Source organism: Taudactylus pleione, unplaced genomic scaffold (assembly GCF_031769625.1).
Source record: "Taudactylus pleione unplaced genomic scaffold, aTauple2 ptg000038l, whole genome shotgun sequence".
NCBI classification, from domain to species: Eukaryota; Metazoa; Chordata; class Amphibia; order Anura; family Myobatrachidae; genus Taudactylus; species Taudactylus pleione.
The window spans coordinates 8,665,522-8,688,575 of record NW_028284440.1 but is presented as its reverse complement, the minus strand read 5'-3'; the positions used below and the strand labels follow the sequence as shown (position 1 = coordinate 8,688,575).

The 23,054-nt window shown below is 37.2% G+C and overlaps 1 protein-coding gene across 6 annotated transcripts in view; it reads left to right on the top strand.

The window, feature by feature from the left end:
- Positions 1-21,172, top strand: part of KCNC2 (potassium voltage-gated channel subfamily C member 2) — a 283,521-nt gene extending 262,349 nt beyond the window's left edge. Inside the window, exons 4-6 of one of the 6 annotated variants that reach the window (XM_088452543.1) lie at positions 8,741-8,896; positions 18,558-18,652; positions 20,180-20,237. In XM_088452543.1, the coding sequence (XP_088308669.1) occupies positions 8,741-8,896; positions 18,558-18,619 (218 nt within the window). In that variant the 3' untranslated portion in view covers positions 18,620-18,652; positions 20,180-20,237. Of the gene's footprint in view, positions 1-8,740; positions 8,897-17,739 lie in introns of all 6 variants that reach the window. The other 5 variants (XM_088452541.1, XM_088452540.1, XM_088452544.1 and 2 more) reach the window with 5 other exon arrangements.
- The last annotated feature ends 1,882 nt before the right edge of the window (positions 21,173-23,054 follow it).

Sequence of the window (23,054 nt, the reverse complement as noted above, 5' to 3'; positions counted from 1 at the left end):
AGAAGTCTGCATTTCTGTAGGCTTGGGTATTAGCACCTCTTTACAACATTAAAATAATTTTTCTACAAATATAAGAAATAAACCTTTGGGACATACTAATAATCTAATTATATGGTGGTAAGATAAATCTGGCGCACATGGTATAATACAATGTGATTAATCCTTGCATTTTCATTGTTCATTTTTTATTAATCTGCTTAGTATATGTGATATTATTCAGGCTAAAAATTGCAAAACAAATAATGGAATTTTAAAGCTTAACAAATTTGAAAATAAAGATTCTCATTGCAAGGAAAAACTTTGAATTAACATGAAAAGTAATCTAAATATATTTATTGGTCGTGCCATCAATCTTTGACCCCTTTATAAAAATTGATCTTGCTCCCGTCAAACAATGTATGAAACTCCCGCTCTGTCCAGCCACTTCTTACAATCCTCCAAGTGTCTGCACCTCCATATGAATTCAGGGGTAGGAGTTTTGTTATGGCATTTGCATAAAGTCGCAGTTACGCAACGCCAATAGACGCTGCTGCATGTGCTTCTGCATGTAACTCAGAATCAGGCCCATAATCTCTTTGAAATTACTAAGGTTCTGCTCAGTCTAGTGCTGAGGTAGAAATAGCTTTCTACAGTACTGTATATGTGGTTTGAAGGGCCATTGAACATAATTGGTCCTTTGAAATTACTGATGTTCATTAAGAAGCTCTACTGTAAAAATAAAGTTGTTAAAAGAAAACAGACCATAAAAATGAACCTTACAGTAACTTGTAATATTATTTGTAATGCTGGCCATACACGCTACAATTATCGGGACGATCCGCCCGATATCGGCGGATCGGCGCGATAATTGTAGCGTGTGGGGGGGCGACCGAGGGTTAAACATTGCTCGGTCAGGCATGCTGGATTGTCCAGCATGCCCGTCCGATGCGATATTTAGCGGGTAAACTGTCGGCCGCATCAGGCAGTGTATGCCCAGCGCAGCCAACAGACAGACATTTCCTGTGTTCCTTCCTACGGAAGGAACAGGGAAATGTCTCCGCCCCCGGGGGCGGAGTGCGGATGTCGGGCTATACACTGTGAGATTTCTCTCACAGTGTATGCTGGCGACTTCTGCGGCTGGCAGACTGCCAGATAAAATGCCTGTCGGTCAGCATTAACAATTTGCTTTACAAATTGTAGTAAAACTTTAGTTACAATAAATTTGTAGTCACTGGGATTCAATATTTTCTTGTACTGTAGAATTATTAAATATTGACAAACAGCAATGTGGGGTTAAGGTGAATGATGATTATTTTTATAATTAATGTGTCTGTTGGTGTTTTTCCCATTTTTGCCAAGTTATTATAACAACCTATTTTGCTTGAGGCTACTCTGTCTCATTTGATGACAGGCCAAAGTAATAAGTGCTAACCCACTTGGTGCCATGGGTATGAGAAAAATAATTTTCCTACAATGGTATTGTGGTATATACTAATGATAAACACGTTCCATGGATTGGCAGGGGTGTAGTGTATATTCTGGCTTTTGGGATGCCGGCGATCAAAATGCCGGCACCAAAATCCTGACACTAGTCAGAATCCCAGCGCCAGCAACCGGATGCTAACTACTGGGGTTAGGAGGAGGGTTATGGGTTAGAGTTATGCACTAGGGGGAGGGTAAGGGGTAGGCTGTGGGGGGAGGGTTAGGCTGCAGGGGGGGAGGTTAGGTTTAGGCTGTGGGGAGGGAGGGTTAAATTTAGAGGTAGGGGTAGGATACTTAACTGACAGGTGTTGGTATATTAACCCTGTTGGGATGCTGGCATCAGGATTCTGACCGCCGGGATCCTGAGCGCCGGCATCCCATACCCAACCTGATTGTGAATTGATAAGTAATCCAACTATAAAGTGATCATATGTAATACAAGTATAAAAATAAATCCATTGAGGTTTGAATATAGTAGGATGCATTTTGCATAAAAAATAGTTTACAGATGAGTCCTCATACTCTATTGCTGCAGTCATGCCAAACAGCCCTCTTGGTTGTGCCAGGTCCTGTGCAACTCTGCCTGCGCCAAACATGTTGTTTTGCATCTTTTCATCCTAAAATGCATCTTAGTCACAATACACTGCAACTAAGATGCACCAGGAGACTGCACTGATTAATTTGATATGTAACAATTGTATATTTGTGTACAACTGAGTCTGAATCTGTATACAAAGATGCATTCTTAGGCAAACAAATGCTCAGTGCAAGCAGAGTCGCATAGGACCGGATGGCTTCCTCATGCCAGGCATCACCCACCACATGGCATATTGAGTCTAAGTGTATGAGGACACATCTGTATACTCAACTCTACATCAGTCTTTGTGCAGTATGTATTAGATAATAAAAAACCTGGTTGGTTTGTGATCCAAGCAATTTGACTGACTTCATCAAATGTGAAGAATAAAGTTTTCAATCATATGTCTTTTTCACAGTTGACTATATATACAATGAGTTTTCTTCTGTGAGCCAGACTGTTTGGGGGTAAATTTACTAAAGTGAGAGATTTTATAAGTGGAGATGTTGCCCATAGCAACCAATCAGATTCTAGATATTATCTTAGAGAAGGTTCTAGTTAAATATTAATTAGAATCTGATTGGTTGCTATGGGCAACAGCTCCACTTATAAAAACTCTCCCTTTAGTAAATTTACCCCTTAGTGTCTGTAATGTTTTTATGACATATACTGAACCTTTGGCAACCCAAAAACTTATATTGATTAATCCTTTCTAACACTGTATCCTCAGTCAAACTAGCGTTTGCTGTTTTTATTATATCTCAAAGGGCTCTCCAATATCACTTTTATACACATAGGACAGCGAGATACACCTCTGCATTGCTGAGTCCATTCTCTCTGTTTAGCCATCTGATCATGGATGTCCCAAATGCATATGCCTTATCTCTCATAACATTATCCTGTACATGTATATTAGATGTCTCAAGCAAAGATTCCCATTGATCCTTCCCTACTAAACTATTTTTAAACTTTAAACCGGCAACAGGAATAATAACAATAATTCTAATAAAAAAACCTATTGGATGGAGGTCAAGGGGAATGAAGTGCAAAACATTGCTGTTATTTTTCATTGTGATCAAATAGACACTAAGGGGTAAATTCACAAAGATTCGAGATGGTCCCGATTTTTTATGAGATTAATCTATCTGGAACTTGCCAAAACTCGGGTGTCTCAATCACTTTTTATCTCTCAATTTACCAACTGGTGATTTGAGGCAAATCGAGTTGGACAATGGTGAAGCAGAATGAGATATCTCTCCCGAGTATCTCATTTTGCAAGAGATTACTCACCCGAGATTGCAGTGTTTTCCCTCTGCAAATCTCTCCCGAGCTAGCAGCCTGCACATATCAGTGCGATATGTAAAGGCAGCTTGTGTGTTAGTCCTGTAAAAAATGGGTTAAATTCTTTAAAAAAAATGATGTGGGGTCCCCCCCCAAAAGCCTAACCAGCCCCGGACTTGTCAGCCTGTCTTGGTACCAAAAATTACAGGGAACAAAACGAGTAGGGTTCCAACGTAATTTAGGTACCAGTACTAGGCTGCAGTCCTGGTTTTAAATATAGGGGGAAAAATTTGCATAGGGGTCCCTCTATATTTAAAATCAGCACCAGATCCGAAATGACCGGGGTGTAATGCCACAGCCAGGAGATCCTATTACCGGGTCACCAGGGCCAACGCATTATCACCCCAAGTCGTTCTGGCCATGCCAGGGATCACAGGGGAGGTGGGTTCCCCCTAAAAAAGGGGTCTCCCCTCTCCCAAAACCCCAGGCTCTTCCCCACACCCCTGGGCTGCTTTAGGGGGGTACCTCACGTAATTTTTTTTATTAATTTAATTCAGTTTTTAACTAATTAAAGGCAGAAACATACACAAATCACAATGATTTGTGTATGTTTCAGGCTAACTCACAGCTCAGAAGGTGGAGAGTTAGAAAAGTAATTGGGAAGAGAGTTTGCTGTCATCTCACCAGAGCTTCTCATCCCAATTCTTGGTAATTTTGAGAGATGTATATTTTAGGTGAAAAGTACTTCCGATTTGTCCGATGGTGAGTTGATTTGAGTTATGCTGGCCATAAATGGTGAGATTTTCTGTCCAACCATCCAACTAGTTGATTGGTTGGAATGAAAATCTGATAACGTATGGGAGTAAATGATGATCAGCAATTTGCTCCTAAATGCCAGAAAATAGATTAAAATGGTCGTTCAGACAAGTTTGTTAAATGTTTGCTCTAAACAATTTGTTCAAACAACAGTTTTTGTCCATTTTCCTGCGTTTGGGAGCAAATTGCTGATTGTCATTTGCTTTCATACCTAACCAGATTTTCATTCCAACCAACCAACTAGTTGGATGGTTGGACAGAAAATCTTACCATGTATGGCCAGCATTAGCTATCTCCCCCAAGTTTTATGAGTGAGAAGAGAGAAATCTCTCTCTATCTTACCCGACTTTATCTTTAGTAAATTTGCAAGATGAAAATCATCCCTAAAATCACTCGAGATTGACATCTCGTCCAATCTCGATTCTTAGTAAATTTACCCCTAATTGTAATTGCCATAGCCAGAACTACTGTACACCAGCAAAACCATAGATACTGTACACCAGCAAAACCATAGAAAAGTGCAAGGGTGCCCTGGGCCAGCACCTAACACCCTGGTGCATGCCATAACATCACAGAACAGAGGAGCAGGACTCTTCCTATGGGCATGCTTACTAGAGAGGCACCCTATGACCTGCAATAGGGTACATACCATCAGGGAAATGATCACCCCACCCCCTTGGCATTGCGACCCATGACCCTGTGCACCCGAGAGGTCTGGTTAGTCCCCCTAGCAGGTTTAATGGGTTGGATATGGGATCCCGTTGGTCAGAATCCTGATGCTGGCATCCTGACAAAGTTAGGATACTGACAACTCTCAGTCACTATCCTGACCCTCCCCCTTTCCCTCACCTAACTCTCCCTCCTTGCTGCCTAAACCTAACCTCCTCCCCATGTGCCTAAACCTAACCCTCCCCCTTTAGTGCCTAACCCTAACCCTCCCCATAGTGCCTAACCCTAACCCTCCCCATAGTGCCTAACCATAACCCCTAACACTCCCCCTAACCCCAGTACTTACCATTGGGATTCCGGCACCAGCATTCTAAGTGTTGGCAACCTGACTATTGGTATTATGATGTGCCCCCCCAATGAACATGGAGGTTGCGCTGTTTCAGGGATCTGTATAACATTTGAACAGAAGTGATGTTTAAATAAAAGTATACTAAATGTTACTGTAATATAATTGTTTTGCAAAGCACACTTTTTCATTGTGAGCCCATCTCTAGCTCCTTTTCCTTTCAGATGCTTGCATTTTTCCTAACTCTTTGCATGTCTTTACAAAACAAAAGATTTGATCCCGCACAGGAATATAGCAAGTAATTTAAGTTGCTCCTGTTTAAACCAACTGTTGTTGCAATAAATCTCTTGGTATAAATAATCTAATGTGTTGGTGGTGCTCCCTGGGATAAAGTAACATACTTATAGTTAACAAAAAACCTCTAGACTAGAGCTAGATAAAAAAAAACTCCCTTTCAGGGGCACTCTTGAGTTTATATATACTGCATGAAATGGTGAATGTACTTATAATATAACCTATATTTTGTACTATTAATAGAAAAGGGATATTTTATAGACTCAAAAAAGTACAATGCAATGGCAAGTCTACCCTAATGTTTAAAACAACATATGTTTCGTAATAGTCTTCAAGAATGTAATAATTTGGTGACAATATTATGGTGAAAATAATTATCAGTACTCAGTAGGGAATCTGAATTGCAGTAAAAGTTTCTAGGGACTAAGGAGCTCATTCAGACCCGCTCGCTAGATGCTTTCTTTCGCACCCAGCATATGCAAATTCGGCTAAGTGACGGCACGGCAGGCGATCGCACGGCAAGGCATATGCATGCCCACTATGTCTTGGCATGTGATCACTTTGTGTATGCAGATGCCCACCAGCCTGCCCACTAATGCACGTCATCTCCAGGAAGTGTATGCAAGCATGGGTACATCGGGTACCATCAGAAGCAACTATACCCTACCTCAAGCACTGCGATCACTTCAGTGTAAAATCCAGCCAGGTGACGTGTACAATGACGCTGCCTGTTGATTATGCACGCCTCTGAAACAGCATTGAGATGCTCAGGCATGCCTGCTTTCGCACCTCCACTCCTCCGTTTCTAGTGGCCTGCCCCTGTCACCACCCACAAATGGCTTCTCCTATCACTCAATCTGCTGGGCAGTCTATGTGCAATGAGCGACCTCTTCCCGATCTCTAGCACTGGTTTGCGCACTGCGATGCATACGCATGTGCAGAATGCGAACATCGGCCAGCTATGAGCAAATGCATCCTAGCGAGCGGGTCTTAATTAGGTCCTAAATTGCCCCCCAGTAAGTGCTGTGGCAGTTTTACCCTAGGAGTTTAAACTCCCATGTTAATATGAAGGTACCTTTAATAAGTCACTGTGTCAGGTGTTCCCATATTTTAGTGTTTTAAAACAATTTTTTTTAAAGGACAGTCTATACTGTATACTAGACTGTTATTGAACTTGGGGCCTGATTCAGAGCCGGACGCTCTGACCAGAGCACTCGCTCTGAATCATGGCCCTCCTACCTAAAAATGGAGCGGCCTCCTGGCCACTCGCATAGCTGTGGGTGACCACCCACAGCTTATGTGAGTGGCCAAAAAGATGGTCGCGATGGTCAAGGCCATCGCGACCATCGGGCTTGCAACGAGACCCTGCGGTACGGTCTCGCTGCTGCAAGCCCAGGAGTGCTTTTGGCTATATCAGAGCCAAAAGCACTCCCACTGACATCACTAGTGATGTCAGTGGGGCCAGACCCAGATGGTAGGCATTCCCATGGGAACGCCTCCGTCTGAGCAGCCATGCCCCCGGCACACCCACCAAAGGGGGCATGCTGTCACTCACCATCGACAGCACGCCCCCTTTGGTGCGAGACCCATAGCTACCTCCATCGTGCGCATGCGCATTAGGGCACCATCGACCCGCTTGCGAGCGCTCAGCGCTCGCGAGCGGGTCTGAATTAGGCCCTTAGTCCATTAATTTATATTAAATCAATAATTCATAATAACACACACATATCAAATTCATAAGCACTGTGTAACAAGCCATCGTAGCATCCTATTGGACTTCAGTGCATCAGGCTGCTCTCGTGCACTTGTTGCTAGGAGATGAGGATGCTGGGCTGCTACTCCATAGGTCGTTCCTTCAGATTGCTCAGTCATCTCTGTCTTGCTCTGATTATTTCCTTTTCCTTTTTCTCCTCTTCTGGTTATCTGCTCTGATGCCGGCTATAGCATCTACAGCGTGTCTTCTGGTTCCTGTGTGTGGAAATCATCCTTGTGTGTTTCTTCAATCCAGTGTGTGTTCCAGCAGTGTCAGTCGCACTTCAGTGTCTGAGTGGTAGCTGTTACCAACATTACGGCAGTCTCAGCCGCATTACAGTGTCAGAGTGGAAAGTTGCTATTAAGCTTCTACAGCCTCAGTCGCATTTCTTTGTCAGAGAGTTTCATCTATTACCAGCAATAGCAGCAGCTCAGCCACACTACAGCATCTAAGCAGTAGCTTTTACCAACATCACGGCAGTCTCAGCAGCATTACAGTGTCATAGTGGATGGTTGCTTCTCAGCTTCTATAGTCTCAGTCACACTTCAGTGTCAGAGTGTATCATCTATTACCAGCAATAGTGGCAGCTTAGCTACACTGCAGCAGCTGAGCAGATAACTATTACCAACTTCACGGCAGTCACTGTAATCCATCATCAGCAATTAAGACTCTTGTTATTTTGACTTTTGCTGCATCTTGCCAAATACACATCAGCCCTCAAGTCTACAACCAGCCAAGTACACATCAGCCCTCAAGGCTGCAACCAGCCAAGTACACATCAACCCTCAAGGCTGCAACCAGTGATGTACAATACATATCAGCTCTCAAGGCTGCAACCAGCCAAGCACACATCAGCCCTCAAGGCTTCAACCAGCCAAGTACACATCAGCCCTTAAGGCTGCAACCAATCAAGTGCACATCAGCCCTCAAGACTGCCATGTGATTAAATGGGTCAGTTCTCCTCCAGAGTCCTGGGGTTCTACTACCTCTTTTGTGTGAATCTCCCCAGGGATTCATAACACACTGTAGGGTGAATCATATAAGATTCATGAGCACCGTAGGATAAATTCTAAATAAGTGCACAAACTGTATTGCAGACAAGAAAATTATCACACTTTGCCCAACAGTCTATGCTAAATTTATCAATAATAATAATTTCCATCATAATAAACACTTAAATTCATGAGCACTGTTCCACACATATGTTGTTTTAACCATTAGGGTAGACTCGCCATTGCATTGTACATTTTTGAGTCTATAAAATATCCCTTTTCTTTTAATATTACAACAATAAAGGGTATATTTTAATTACATTCACCATTTCATACAGTATATATAAATTCATGAGTGCCCCTGAAAGGGAGTTTCTTATCTAGTTCTAAACTAGAGGTTTTTTGTCTTTGCATGTCTTGACAACCACTGGTTAAATCAGGGGCTGAATGGAGAGCCTATTTGGAAATATACATATTCTTAATTGTACAATCAATTCTAATCCTATTCTATTCTTTTTTTTTTTTAAATAAAATTAAATCTCTATAATCAGGTGAGGATAGTTCAGGAAGTGACCAGCCCCTCTCTCCTGGAGAAAGGCACCCAATGAGACGCTCTAGCACCAGAGACAAAAACCGGAGAGCAGGAACATGTTTCCTTCTGACAACAGGTGATTATGCGTGCAATACTGATGGAGGGATACGGAAAGGTATGGGATTTTTTTACTTTTAATACATAAATATAAATGAATGTATGAATAAAGTACTATATAGAGAAGAGGTGGGAAATAATTGGCACTCCAACTAGTTCTCAACTAAAATTCTCATCATACTTATTCAGACTTGTTATATATTTAATTCAAGTGAAGCTGTATATGGTAAAACTGGATTAAATATGCAACTGGTGTGCCAAAGGTGGCTATCCTTAATATAGTGTGCTGTTTATCAAGCTGCTGGAGATATTTGTACAAGCATCACTTATTAGAAACAGTTAAGTTCTTATCTTAAAATCTGGAGGCTTTCATAACTTAAAACATATTCCTATGAAATTCACTAAGATCTCTCACATAAAACTTATTACAGGTGCATATGTAGATGCACATTTTATCTTAAATTACATAAATTTAATTAAAAAAGAATGAATAATTTTGTCACATAAATCTGAGCTCATGTAATGTAAATATATTTATACAGAGTCACATAAATTAATTAAAATACATATGGAGGGGTATAAATAGATTTTCTTTTGTGTGCTGAATGCATCAACCTATAAATTTGTGCCATCCAGAAAGTCATAGTTTTCTCTTTCTGTTTTGCAGTGTTCCCTTTTGTGTAATAACTGCATCATTTATATGTTTCAATTAATTATTTAATGCAAGTGAGAACTAACTCCAAACTAATTTTATTTGGATAATTTGCTTCTTTGAAATCTAGAGTACTTAAATATAACTCGTTCCTTTAGTTATATTTTTACAACTTTTTACACTTTTTTACAGTTAGGAATCCGCATATTTGATTTGAGTGTAAAACTATTTTCAAAATGTCAGATGAAAAATGAAGATTGGCTGATTATTTATATTAGGATTTATTTTTAAAATTATAGTTGTAAAATGTTATCACATAGTATGCAATCTTATTAAGATATCTGCTTTACTTATTAACATTGAGGTAACAAAAGAAATCTAAATATCTCCTAAAGCAGCTGGCCAGTCCATCGTTTGATAAATGTGCTCTTGCCCAAGTGAATGACTGTATGGTGTTCAATGTACCGCTTAGCTACTCTTTTTTTCCTTCATCTCCCAAAGATGTTTGCTGAGAAGTTGCTTAGCAATGTATGTGGCACAGTCTAATCATTTAATCATTTACGTCTCATGTTCTCATTTTTTTGTGTCTGATTGTCCTTGAAATATATTGTGTAATGTACTTTTTCTGAAAGTTCCAGTCTATTTTGTAAGTCCCCATGAATATGTTAATGTGTAAGAAATACTGTAATATTTTTCACTTGAAAAAATAAGTAGCAATATAAATATGGAAAACAAATTTAATTACTTTTTTAAGCAAAATTTGTAACAAATATTTTATTTTTTCTTGCTAGTGCATGCTTATGTTTTAAAAAAATTTGTATGGGCTATTTAATGGAATTTAAATTAATACAAATATTGAAAACTCAGCTTGCAATTCTAAGTAATATGAATTATTAAACATGAACAACTCTATTTTTAGAGTTAAAAAGTGAGTTTTTACTTGTTCATTACTTATAGGGTTTTCTAAAATTATAAATGGGCATAGGTAAGTTGAAAGGACAACCATGCATCTTTCTATATAATTTATTTAAATTAAATAAGCAATAAACACTGTAATATTGATTAAAGTAGGATGTTTACATAGCCCTTTCTTCAGTTTGATTGCACTTTATATATATATGTAAATATAAACCCATCAGCCAATACATTAAAACCACCTGCCTAATATTGTGTAGGTCCCTCTCATGCCACCAAAAATGCTCTGACTTATTGAGGCACTGACTCCACAAGACCTCTGAAGGTGTCATGTGGTATCTGACAGCAAGACAGTAGCAAAAGATCCTGTAAGTCCTGCAACTTATGAGGTGGGGCCTTCATGGTTTTGACTTGTTTTATTAGCACATCCCATAGATGCTCAATCAGAATGAGATCTTGGGAATTTGGAGGCCAAGACAACCCCTTGAACTCATCATCATGTTCCTCAATCCAATCCGGAACAATTTTTGCAGTGTGGTAGGGTGCATTACTCTTCTGAAAGAGGAAACTGCCCATCAGGGAATACTGCGTTACTTGGTCTACAACAATATTTAGGTAGGAGGTACATGTCAAAGTAACATCCACATGAATGCCAGGACTCAAGCTTTCCAAACTGAATATTGCTCAGATCCTTACGCTTGCCGCTTATTCCTGCCTCCAAAATATAACATTTAAGAACTGTCTGTTTAATTGCAGCCTAATATATCCCATCCCCTGACTGGTGCCATTGTAACAAGATAATCAGTATTATTCCCTTTACCTGTCAGTGGTTTTAATGTTATGAGTGATAGGTGTATATGTATATATAAATATTTATATATATTTATATACAGTCTCTCTCTCTGTATATATATATATAGCATTGAAAAATGCTACAAATGTATATATTTATTTTCACAGAGATGCAATTATGAAAGGCAGTACAGTCTAAATTATCTCTATTGACATATAAGGTTGAATATGACCCTCTATGTTTATTATCTGTAACCCCATGTGCTAAATTAACAAGGTGACTTCAAATCCACTACATAATACATAAAGTAAAAAATACAGAGTGAAGTTGGTGAAGACAATTAATAGCTAGCTTGTGCTACAAATTGCTATGTCACTGTGTTATGTAGGATTCGGCACAGCAGAGGATGCAATAACATAGATTAGCCCTGTGAAATTCTATTTCTTTAGAATAGACTTTTAGCCTAGCAGCATAAAACATTTTACATTATTTTTTCAGTGCCAGGGATAAACATGGAGCAGCAGCAGGAGTGGCAAATACATCTTTGTCATTAGACTAGTATACTGTAAGTGCCAAATACAGTATTCATTTGTGATTGCTGTCTCAGACTGTTGATGAAGCCATGCCTTCTGATTTGTTCCCTTTATACAATTGTTTTTATAAACTGGCTTAAAATATGTGAATTTTTGTGGGAGATGGCAGTCACTGAAGCTCAGAAATTTTAAACATAACAAATATTTTGCTTATATCTAATGGTGATTTCTTAAAAGCTTTATGATGGCACTACACCTGCAAGCATATCTATAATTATTCCAACCAAAATGATTAAATTAATCATGATGAAATGGATACATAATTAGAGTATTACATAAGCCACTTTAAAGTGATCTTGACACATTTGAGACACATACATAACACAGCATAGTTCCAATGTTCCATCTAATATACAGTCTATAATAGGGTACCAAGCATCAATGCAAATAATTATAGATAGAATAGCCTTGGCCCAGAAGAATAGTGCAGTCAGGTGTTGTACAGCTGGTTATACCTTTCTTGTGGAGCAAACTTCTTTCAGCTCTATATATTAGAATGCTATATGCTTGTTCAATGTTATTAAAGATTAAATACTGTAAGTGCAATAATTATATGTAACTAGACTGTTACTGATGTATATAAATCAATTAGTGTTTGTATTGTGTGTTTTTTTTTAAACTTATGAACAAAAGACAGCACAGTACAGGTCACATTTTTTTCAATATACAGTGGTGCTTGATAGTTTGTGAACCCTTCAGAATTTTCTATATTTCTGCTGAAATTTGGCCTAAAACTACCTCAGATTTTCACACAAGTCCTAAATGTAGTTAAAGAGAACCAAATCAAACATATGAGACCAAAAAATTAGACGTGCTCTTTTTTTAAAAACTTTAAATTTATTCCTTTTTAACCATTCTTTGGTTAAATGACTTGTGTGCTTTGGGTCATTGTTTTGCTGCATGACCCACATTCTCTTGAGATGCAGCTCATGGACATATGTCCTGACATATTCTTTTGAAAGGCCTTCAGTTGCTTAGAGGTTACCTTGGGTTCCTTTATGACCTTGTGAACTATTAGACGCCTTGCTCTTGGCATGGTCTTAGTTGATCAACCACTCCTGGAGAGGGTAATAATGGTCTGGAATTTCCTCTATTTGTACACAATCTGTCTGACTGGTGATTGGTGGAGTCCAAACTCTTTAGAGATGGTTTTGTACCTTTTCCAGCCTGATGAGCATCAACAACACTACTTTTGAGGTCCTCAGAAATCTTGTTTGTTCGTGGCATGATACACTTCCACAAACATGTTTTGTAAACATCAGACTTTGAAAGATCCCTGTTCTTTAAAAAGACAGGTTGTCCACTCACACCTGATTGTCATCCCATAGATTAAAAAAACCTTACTCTAATTTCACCTTCAAAATATCTGCTAAGCCTAAAGGTTCACATACTTTTGCCACTCACAGATATGTGATATTGGATCATTGCCTCTAAAAAATAGCATGTCATTTGTTTGATTTGGTTCTTTTTATCTACTTTTAGGACTTGTGTGAAATTCTGAAGTAGTTTTAGGCCAAATTTCAGCAGAAATATAGAACATTCTGATGGGTTCACAAACTTTCAAGCACCACTGTAGCTATCATTAGACCAGATTATAAACTTCCATTATGCCTTATCATGTGTTTCCAGTCAATCCAGTTAAGTAAATAATGCATTGTAGTTTTATAAATAAAATTCACCTTTGTGTATATTTTATTTTGTGAGAGGGAGGAGTGCTACATTTACAAAACTGACTTGAAGAGTCTATTATGCACATATAAACTTTTTCCTATTGTTGCAGAGTGTATTTAGACTCTACATCCTCAACAGATTTGGAATAGTGTTTGTCCAATTTTCACGCACTGTCCACCATGTCCCACATCATGCTCAGTCAGAGCTGCTGACTCTGCTGTGTGTGCAATAGCCAACAATGGTGAAAACCATTGATAGTCCACCAGCAATGATTTTCTGCCATCAATGTAAAACACTGATGGGGCCATAAATGGTGAGCATCAACGGAGGACACTTTGATGGCCATCCCTAATTTAGAATATGTAGGCATTTTGCAGTCTTCTGTCTACATCCAGTCCCACTCATGATTCATGTGGCCAAAGTCAGCATGAACTAAGTAGATTAAAAAACCTTCTTATATTGACTAGTTATATCCCAATTATATTGAATCTGTGAAGATCTGGTGGAGTACTGCATAATTCTGGCCTCATGCAGATCAAAGAAATTGGCTGAAAATGGTAATTGCCAGTCACACTTTGCAACTTTGTAATAATTAGACATAGGATCTAGCAGTAGCATGCGGTGAGGCAAATGGCTGGGGAGGCACTGGCTAGTATCAGAGCCACATTTACAGATACATATATAAACCCAAGGGTTCATGTGGGCTTTATACAATACAGTGCTGCAAATTTGGTGTGTTTTGATCAGGGATGTGCAGAAAAGGTAGACAGGAGAGGCAGTGCCTCACCTGCCATACACTTTTTACTCCAGAGTTTTGACTATAAAAAAAATTAGAATAAGACTACAAAAAAGATATTTATAATATTTTCTTTACATTTTTCTTCTAATATTGTATAGTCAAAACTTTGGAGTATACCTAAATATGAAATGAAAGGCTCTGCCTCGCCTCACCACACATCACTGGGATCTAGGTTATACTTCATGGAAATATTGAAACCTTAGCTTGCAAAGTTAATTTATGTAAGTTACCATACATCAAAATGTTGCCAGTACCAAGGCTCATAGCATAAACCGGTGGCAGAAAAATCAGGGGGTCAAATAGGTCAGGAACCCTCAGCACTAACCTATGACAAGCAGGGCTGCTGTCACTATAGCAAGGAGTTCACAGCATGGGGTCGCTCTGTCATAATGTCAACAAGACATAGAAGTGGGGTTTCTGCCTTGAAGAAAACAGCCCATACTAAAAGCAGTAAGGCTCTTCCCAAACCCACATGGGACTGTCAATGTGGGGTAAAAAAAAATTTGTTAGAACAGTATTTTTCTAGTCCTCTACATGTCCCAGAATGCCCTGGTATGTGTTTAATCTGAAGCTTATACAGGTATGTCTACATACCCCTAGCTACAAATTGCTGAATTTTGTGTGCCAAAGACTTTGTACCTTAGCCATTCCATTTTTTAAAACTAGTTTCTTCATTTGCAACTTTATACAAGTTCTGCTGCAGCAATAGAAACTGAGCCAAAGTATTTAGCACACTATAAGCAAATTAAGATTCAAAATTCTTGAAAAATCATGCAATCTGGATAAAAATACAAAATACAGAGGTACAATTGAAATGACTAGTGCCATGCTTCGCACAATGCATAATTTAATTTGTGACTTGCTACCTAATCATTTGCAACAAAAATACCAATCCTAATAACCTAGTCAGGGCCAGCTCTAGGGGTGTTTGACCAGTGTGGTCGCACAGGGGCACCACCCATCGAGGGCTCACCCCTCCCCAAAATCCCAATTTCAGCGGAACAGTACTGTCCCGCTGTTCCACCCATGGTCCGAAGTGGCCTGCGGGTGGTCAAATCGGGAGGTGGGGACCCCAACAGCTGCAGCTGGGGACCCCAGAGTCTGAATGGATGCTGTCCAGCCCCCATGCAGTAATAATAGAAATCCTCATCGGGGGGGAGACAACATGTGTTCTCACAGCTAAATGCAATGAACTGCATTGTATCATTGCCCCCAAAAGTAATGTGAGTCCCTCAAAGTCTGATACCAACAGTCAGCGTAACTCCTTGGGACAACACCGGTCAGTTGGGTCCCTCTATGTCATGTAGTGATAATTGTTCTGTTAAGGGAAATGTTATGGAATCTAGTGGTGTCTAAAGATTCCACCAGTGATATTGAAGAGCAACATAACAATAATGTAACCATAATAATTATAACAACATTTATGCTCTCTCCACAATTCAGCATATAGATGCAGGTACCCTATATTTGAACTTTTATTTTCATAAATTATGCTCAATTTGGAGCCAAATCAACATCAGGCCTTAACTGGTTTTAAAAGTAATTATTATATCCATGGTTGTTAGATTCAATTAAAACCAGGTCTATTTTGTTCATTGCAATTTTCCATATTCCTAATTTTTAATATAAATTAATTTAGAGATGAGTGAAATTTCATGGAAATTAATTTTTGCAATGGAACAGTCCATAAGTGTGAAATTTCGGTAATATAATCTTTGAGTTGCACTTTTGCTTGGCTATTCCATGGAATGCCATTGAATATTATGAACTAATGTAAATAAATTACTATGTCATGGAAATTATAGGTTTTGAATAGAGTTGGGATCTATCTTATATTGTATGGTTGAGGTAGTAGTTAGGACATATGAGAACAATTTCTGCTATCAAAACATTAAAAATTTGCAGCTAAAATTTAAATTAGGTGAATATTCTGTGAAACAGTTCTAAAATGTTTGTTCATCTCTAATTTCAGTGCAGGACTGTTTTGTATGTGTTTATTTTCTTTTACTGAAGACTAGAAGCAGCTACTGTATTGCACTCACCTGCTTTATGTCTGCCCATGTGTATTCTAGAAACATGGTTTTTGCCAAACCTGAAACATATCAGAAATACTGTTCGAAATATTATTTAAAAAACAAGATTAAATGTGTTAAATTACTTAAAAAATTTCACCAGATAGCACTATTAACGTCTCCATCCTTAGTTGTATTTTATTTATTTCCAGAATATTAGTCTTTGTAGAGTAAAAGAGAGAAAGTAAAATAGAAAAATATTTCAATTAAAAACTGTACCTTCATCAAGATTAAAGTGCAGAAATATTTATTTTTTCCTGGAAAAAAAAATATTTTAAGCTCTTACAGATTGACATGTTGTGTGGAGTCAAATAAAATACTACAAAATCCTTTGTTTGAAAAAAAAATTCTGATACAATTTTTCAGTATACATTGTGGTTTTTTTTTTTGCTAAACTTACTACAATTTTCCTGTTCAGTGCTTGCACCTCTGAAAATAATATAGACACCAGTGTAAACTAGCCATTCTGTGGCAAGTCAAAGCAACCTACTGGGGAGGTGTTGTTATGAAAATGTTATAGTACTTATCAGGAACAGGAGAAGATACCTCATGAACACACTATGTGCATGACATCCCAGCTTTCTGAAATGGGAAAGACATGGAATTAAAATAATATGAAACAAGACAGTAGCTATTTTATGACAATATTTTACATACATAATCACAGCATTGTGGAGTTACATTACAGGAAATTATTTTAAAAACTAAATTACATTGTAGGGCAAATTAAAGAGTTAAAATATTTTTTCTAAAATAAACTGTTTACAATATGAGTTTTGTATATTTGTATTAATATGGAAAATTAAAAACAAAAAATATGGACTTAGAAAAATTACATGAATATTAACATTCATTTTGGTATTCCTGAAATCCTGAATATCAGGCCCTAGAGAATGGTAAACTCATTATGATGCTCTTTTCAAATGCATGGTTGCTTATATTAGCTGTGCAAAATGTCTTGTTTGGAATTAATAACTTATGAATGCAGGGTCTGGTAATTTTATCCATCTGCATCAAAATCCTATATAGTAATATCATTTTTGATATCTTTAAAAGGTAGCAAACATTTCACATTTTACTTTGTGTTTTTTACTAAGCTTTTTTTGATCATACGGTTTAACATGCCATGTTGTTTTAGCTGACACAATTTTATAGCAGATTGAAACCCTGCAAATAATATTATAATTGCTTCTAGATCTTAAATGTAATTTTTACAGTATTTTTTCAATTGAATAAATGCATTGATGTGATAAAGGGTGAGATTGACCTATAAATTGTCTCAGCTCCTCATTACTGTCGACATAAATCTTTTGATGGACTCATAATTGATTGCATTTCATTTTACTGTTTGTCTCTGTCTTTTTCTGGCTGAATTCAACTGATGTCTGTGCAATTTTTCGTAAAAGGATATGAGAAATCCCGAAGCTTAAACAACATAGCTGGCTTGACTGGCAATGCCTTGAGACTGTCTCCTGTAACATCTCCCTACAGCTCACCTTGTCCTCTAAGACGGTCGCGATCTCCCATTCCATCTATCCTGTAAAACAGACAACATCAATATGACAAATAAAATCTCCTCAAGTACTATTTACCACATAATGGAAATAATTAAACGTAGCATTAACTCTAGGAACCATCACAGACAGCATAAATACAGTATTGCATTTTCTCATCTGGAAAGGCTAGGTAACACCATTTTATCAGCAGATAATTTGCTATCATGCATTTAAAGTTGTCCTATGAAGTTTATGTATATCCATTGACCTTCCACTTTCTCTGTAGCAATAAAGTGGATAAAGTATGGATCGTTAGGCCAGTATATTTAATAATTACATATATTTTCAGGGAAATACAGCTATACCAATGTGCTTCCAAATGATAACCAACACTTCATTGAACGTTCATTTCTTGTGAGTTTCTGATCCATTCTGAAGATGTCTGGGATCCTGTCTTTAGAGTTCGCAGTGTAAAAGATCAGACCATTTGCATGGACCATTCCGTCTACACATCATATCAGCGCAATATTGCAGATTGCTGGAGCTACCGAATGGCTCTGGACATAAGCTTGGCATCGTATCATTCGCTAATCAGTTTTCCTGCCAGTAGGATTTTTCTTTTTCTTTCTTATTTCAGTTGGTAATTTTCTAGATGATTTTTCTTTGTTTTATACTGTGGTAAAATCTTGTAATAGAGTACCGAAATGTCTCTGGTTGTTTGCACACAGATAACTGCAAAGAGGTTGTCATTACTGGTTACACGCAAGCAGAGGCCAGATCTCTTTCATAATGGCTTGGGAAGGCACAATACATGTGAAAAAAGGTAAATGCCATCCAGGCTTGCAATTTTAAGCTAGCAGGTCTTCTTCTTACACCAGGGTTCTTCAACATTTTCACATGCAAAATTTTAAGAAATAAAAAAAATTCAATGAACTAGAAATACAAACTTGTCTATTGTGTGTTTTAGTTAAATTAAGAGGGCTGTGTAAATTCTGAAGATTTTTTGGACCAGCCTTAAACATCTGGATTAAAGTTTTGCATATTTTCAAGTTAATGTCATACAAATTTTTTCATTGAAATTGTTTGTCATGTATGTTTGTGTTGGTTTGTCTAACCAATTGTTAAGTTGTTTCATTCATCTTTCTTCAAACACTCAAGCTGTGCCTGTACAAAACTAGTTCAAGGCTACATTATTTTATTTTTCATTTTGCTGTGTTTTATGTGCTTTAAGTATGGTTGTTGTCCTATTAAATTGAATTAAATCAAGTATATTTAACTAGATACAATCTTCATTAACCATTGTCACCTACAGCAGCAATTATTACATATTGTGTGTGTGCGCATATATATATATATATATATATATATATATATATGCACACATACACAAAATAGTGTTTAATTGGCAAACTTTTAGTACTCTAGCTGTTGTGAAATTATATGTATCATCCACTCTGGCTAGTATGTACATTATATGGGGTTTCAACAGCAGCTTCAGTGCACAAGGTTACCTGATTTACTGTATTTTGAACTTTAAGTTATATTCTAGTAATACAAAATTGCTTTCTGTGAAATCCACTAAACACTGAAGTCATTTTCACTATGTGTTTGGAAGAAACAATATAGGAAACAAGCAGTCATTATTATGTTCAGCTGTGTTTTTTCTGATCAGATTTAATTACCTCAACTTTGACTCTGGAACTTGATTAAAAAATAGCAAATTCCAGCACAGTGCTTTTTTACCCCCTGGTCATATGAGAAATTCATGGTTGGATGGGAATATCTTCCTTCTAGCCAGCAGCATGACCTATGAGCTTCAGAATCTTATAGCTTCACTGGGTGTTGTACTGTGGATCTGACATTGGAATGTGGAAATAATTTACATTCTTTACATTTGGAATAGGAAGCCTGCCCACCACCACCACCACCACCACCACAGTAAATGCTATTACTTTTGGTCTTGGGAAAAATGACATCAGTGTTTAGGTCATCTTGTTTATTGCAACAAAAGATATGATGTTTTGGGCTGGTGATAGGAAGAAAATAGACATAAAATAGAAAAGGCTCAACATTTCTAAAATATTCTTGAGATTGTTGAATTATCCCTGATTTCCATTCTCTTATCATTTTAGCTGTGATAATTTTTATTCATAATAAAATGTAAAATATAATGGTTTATACCAAAACCAACAGCATGAGCTACATGACTGATTGTATATTGAAATATATATTTCTGATATTTTGAAAATATATTATGATATAAAATGACCAATCATAAATTAAAAAAAATAGTCAAGTATTTTATTAAAGGGATTAATATAATAATTGGTGCTGCTGTTATTGACTACAGTGTTATACGGAATTTATCATGGATTTGTGACTACTGAAAAGGGGACAGTGGAATTTAGCCATAACAAGGACTATACTGGAAAGAAACTTCTACTGGTGAATGGGCCCTAGCTGTAAACATCTCATGCTTCAAGGTAGTGAATGAGATCTGATGTCCAGCTCAATCTGCAAAGTGCAACAATCACAGACTGAATTGTGTCAGATGCTAGAAACTCGAATGGTCTGTGCTGGTCAATTAGTTGTAAATAAATATGAGCATGGAATATCAGCTATTTTCATCAATTCAAGTACATGTTTAATTGTACAGTTCTCATTGATTATTCTATGTTTGTATAATCCCAGTCTATTTTGGATTACCTCACAATCCCTGCAGTACTCTAGGTCGTGCTGTAGAATATATAGAGATGCACATAAAAGGTGTATGCTAACTTATCATGATCTGTTTAAACAGATCTATCCTCATTTATTGCTGTTTGTATTGCGGAAGACATATACTAGACTACAGGTCACTAAGTGGTGCTATTCCATTAGACATCTTCTTGTAAATGTAAAAGACACAATGCTGTCTGTTAATTTCCGTAACTGCTTCAGTCTTCTAGAACACCACTACTTAGTACACATGGGATGTAAATTGTAACCCATCAGGTATGTGTATTGTAATTGCTTCTATCATCCTAGGATATCTGAAGGTTAACATGCCAGAATAATTTTGTCATTAAAATGTACATACTTGTTAGCTGGCTTTTCTTATCCACCTGTTCTAAGATAAACTCTAAGTATTACCAATAAAATCATGGTGGCAAGAACTTATAGATAGTGTTTGCTTATTTTTGTTGCTTTGTCATCACCATAGGATCCAGCGGAGTATATATTTGTTGTATAAGAATATTGATTTTATTTTTGGCCAAGGAGAAAGATATCTTTTTATCTGTGTTGTGCTATAAATATGTGAATTGTTACTTGTTGCTCTGTCTATTATAATGTACATTTTAGTTAAGAAAATAAAATATTTTTCCTTTATTTAAAGAATATTTTGGTCATTCATTTGTTCTTATTTAAACTACATGTGGAGAATTGTACTATGCTCATTTTCTAACAAGTACACATGGATCAGATCTGTTGAGCTCAACTTAACTTTAAATCAAAAACAGGACACACTAATGAAAATATTATTTGCTAGATACAATGGATTAACCTATAATGTTCTAAATAATACTGAAAATGAATAACTAGATATGTGAAAATATTTAATATTGTGAAATTATTAGTTAGAAATTCCAGCATTCCAGTCCACCGTGATAACATGGCCAGGAGTGTCTGTAGTGATGATACGGCAAAAAAATATTGAAATGCCAGCAATGATAATGCAATGAGGATGCTGAGCACTCTCTAAATGAGTCAAATATTCCAACCAAACCAATTTTCCATTGCTTGTCTGTAATGTGAACTATGCTGGGTGTAAAACATTGGTAGGCCTTTGTAGCTGGATATCCGCAGACATTAGCTGCACACTCCTGTATAACTGCTGCAGGAAGGAGATACACAACATTTTGGACTCATATATCTGCATATGATTATATACCTGGAGGATCATTTCATTGTGCTGCCACGGGGCACTTGCAGAGGTGTCAAGGGTAGGTGGTCCAGTGCCAAATCAAATTATTTATGGTCAATGTGATAGGCAAAACCCATACTGGTGGCTGACAATCTTAAAATATGTGGACAGCAGAAGCGCAGCCCTATCCTCCACCACATAACTGAACATGGATGACAGGTAAGCACAAGTTACTTAATTGAATACATTTTCTGAATTTCTCAATAAAAAACTCTTGGCCTAGGAGTGCCGTGAAAAAAATGCTGATAATATAAGATTCAGTGACTCAAGAAAGTTTGGGAACCACTGTTATATGGCATCGGAAATGTTCTGTAGCACCATTCATAGGGGTAAGAGAAAACATAATATTACTATGTACAAACTGTTACAGAAACATAGAAACACTGCTTTCTAGAATATTTACAATGTTATTAATAAAGAGATTAAAAAGGTTATGGTCTAATACTAATCCTTGTGTTATACCACCAACTTTTGTATTCTACACAATTAATTCCCCCTTGTCCTCTTATGTACAATACTGTAATGCACAGAATTAATTAAATTACATTTACAACTTACCTCCTTCTTAACACATAATAAATCATATTTATTGGGCATGACCAGTGTTTTTAAGCCATGCTGATACCACATTATCAAATAATTTTTTTACGCTATATATGTCAGACTCACCTCCCTCCAAATTCGGTCGTATGATACAAATGATACAAATCAGACTCACAGGTGCAATATTCACTTTATTCTGATTTGCTCCCTTTTTAATGTTTTGTACCACACCTATCAAGTATTCTGGCACTGAAGCTGTTATGAAGGACACATAAATAGTGTAGTGGCCCTTCACATCAGTTGATGCCAACTGGGTCCAGTACTTAATCTTGTTTAGAGGTAGAGTAACAGCACCAGTTTCAATAGTTGACATATAACATGTTAAAGTGTTTATGGGCTATTGTACACTACCTTGTCCTGGCGTTTATTCCTACTTTGTAAGAACAGATGAAAAACATATTAAAAGATCAACTTTCCCTTTTTTCATGTACATGGCACAGATTAGAGCAGCCCAATAACAGCACAGATTAAAGCAATACAGGTTAAGTCTCCCATATCCAAATATTCCGAAATATGGAATATTCTGAAATACGGAATTATTTTGGCATAACTGAGATAATGAAACCTTTGATTTTTGATGGATCAATGTACACAAACTTTGTCTAAGGCACAAATTATTAAATCTATTGTATACAATTACCTTCAGGCTGTGTGTATA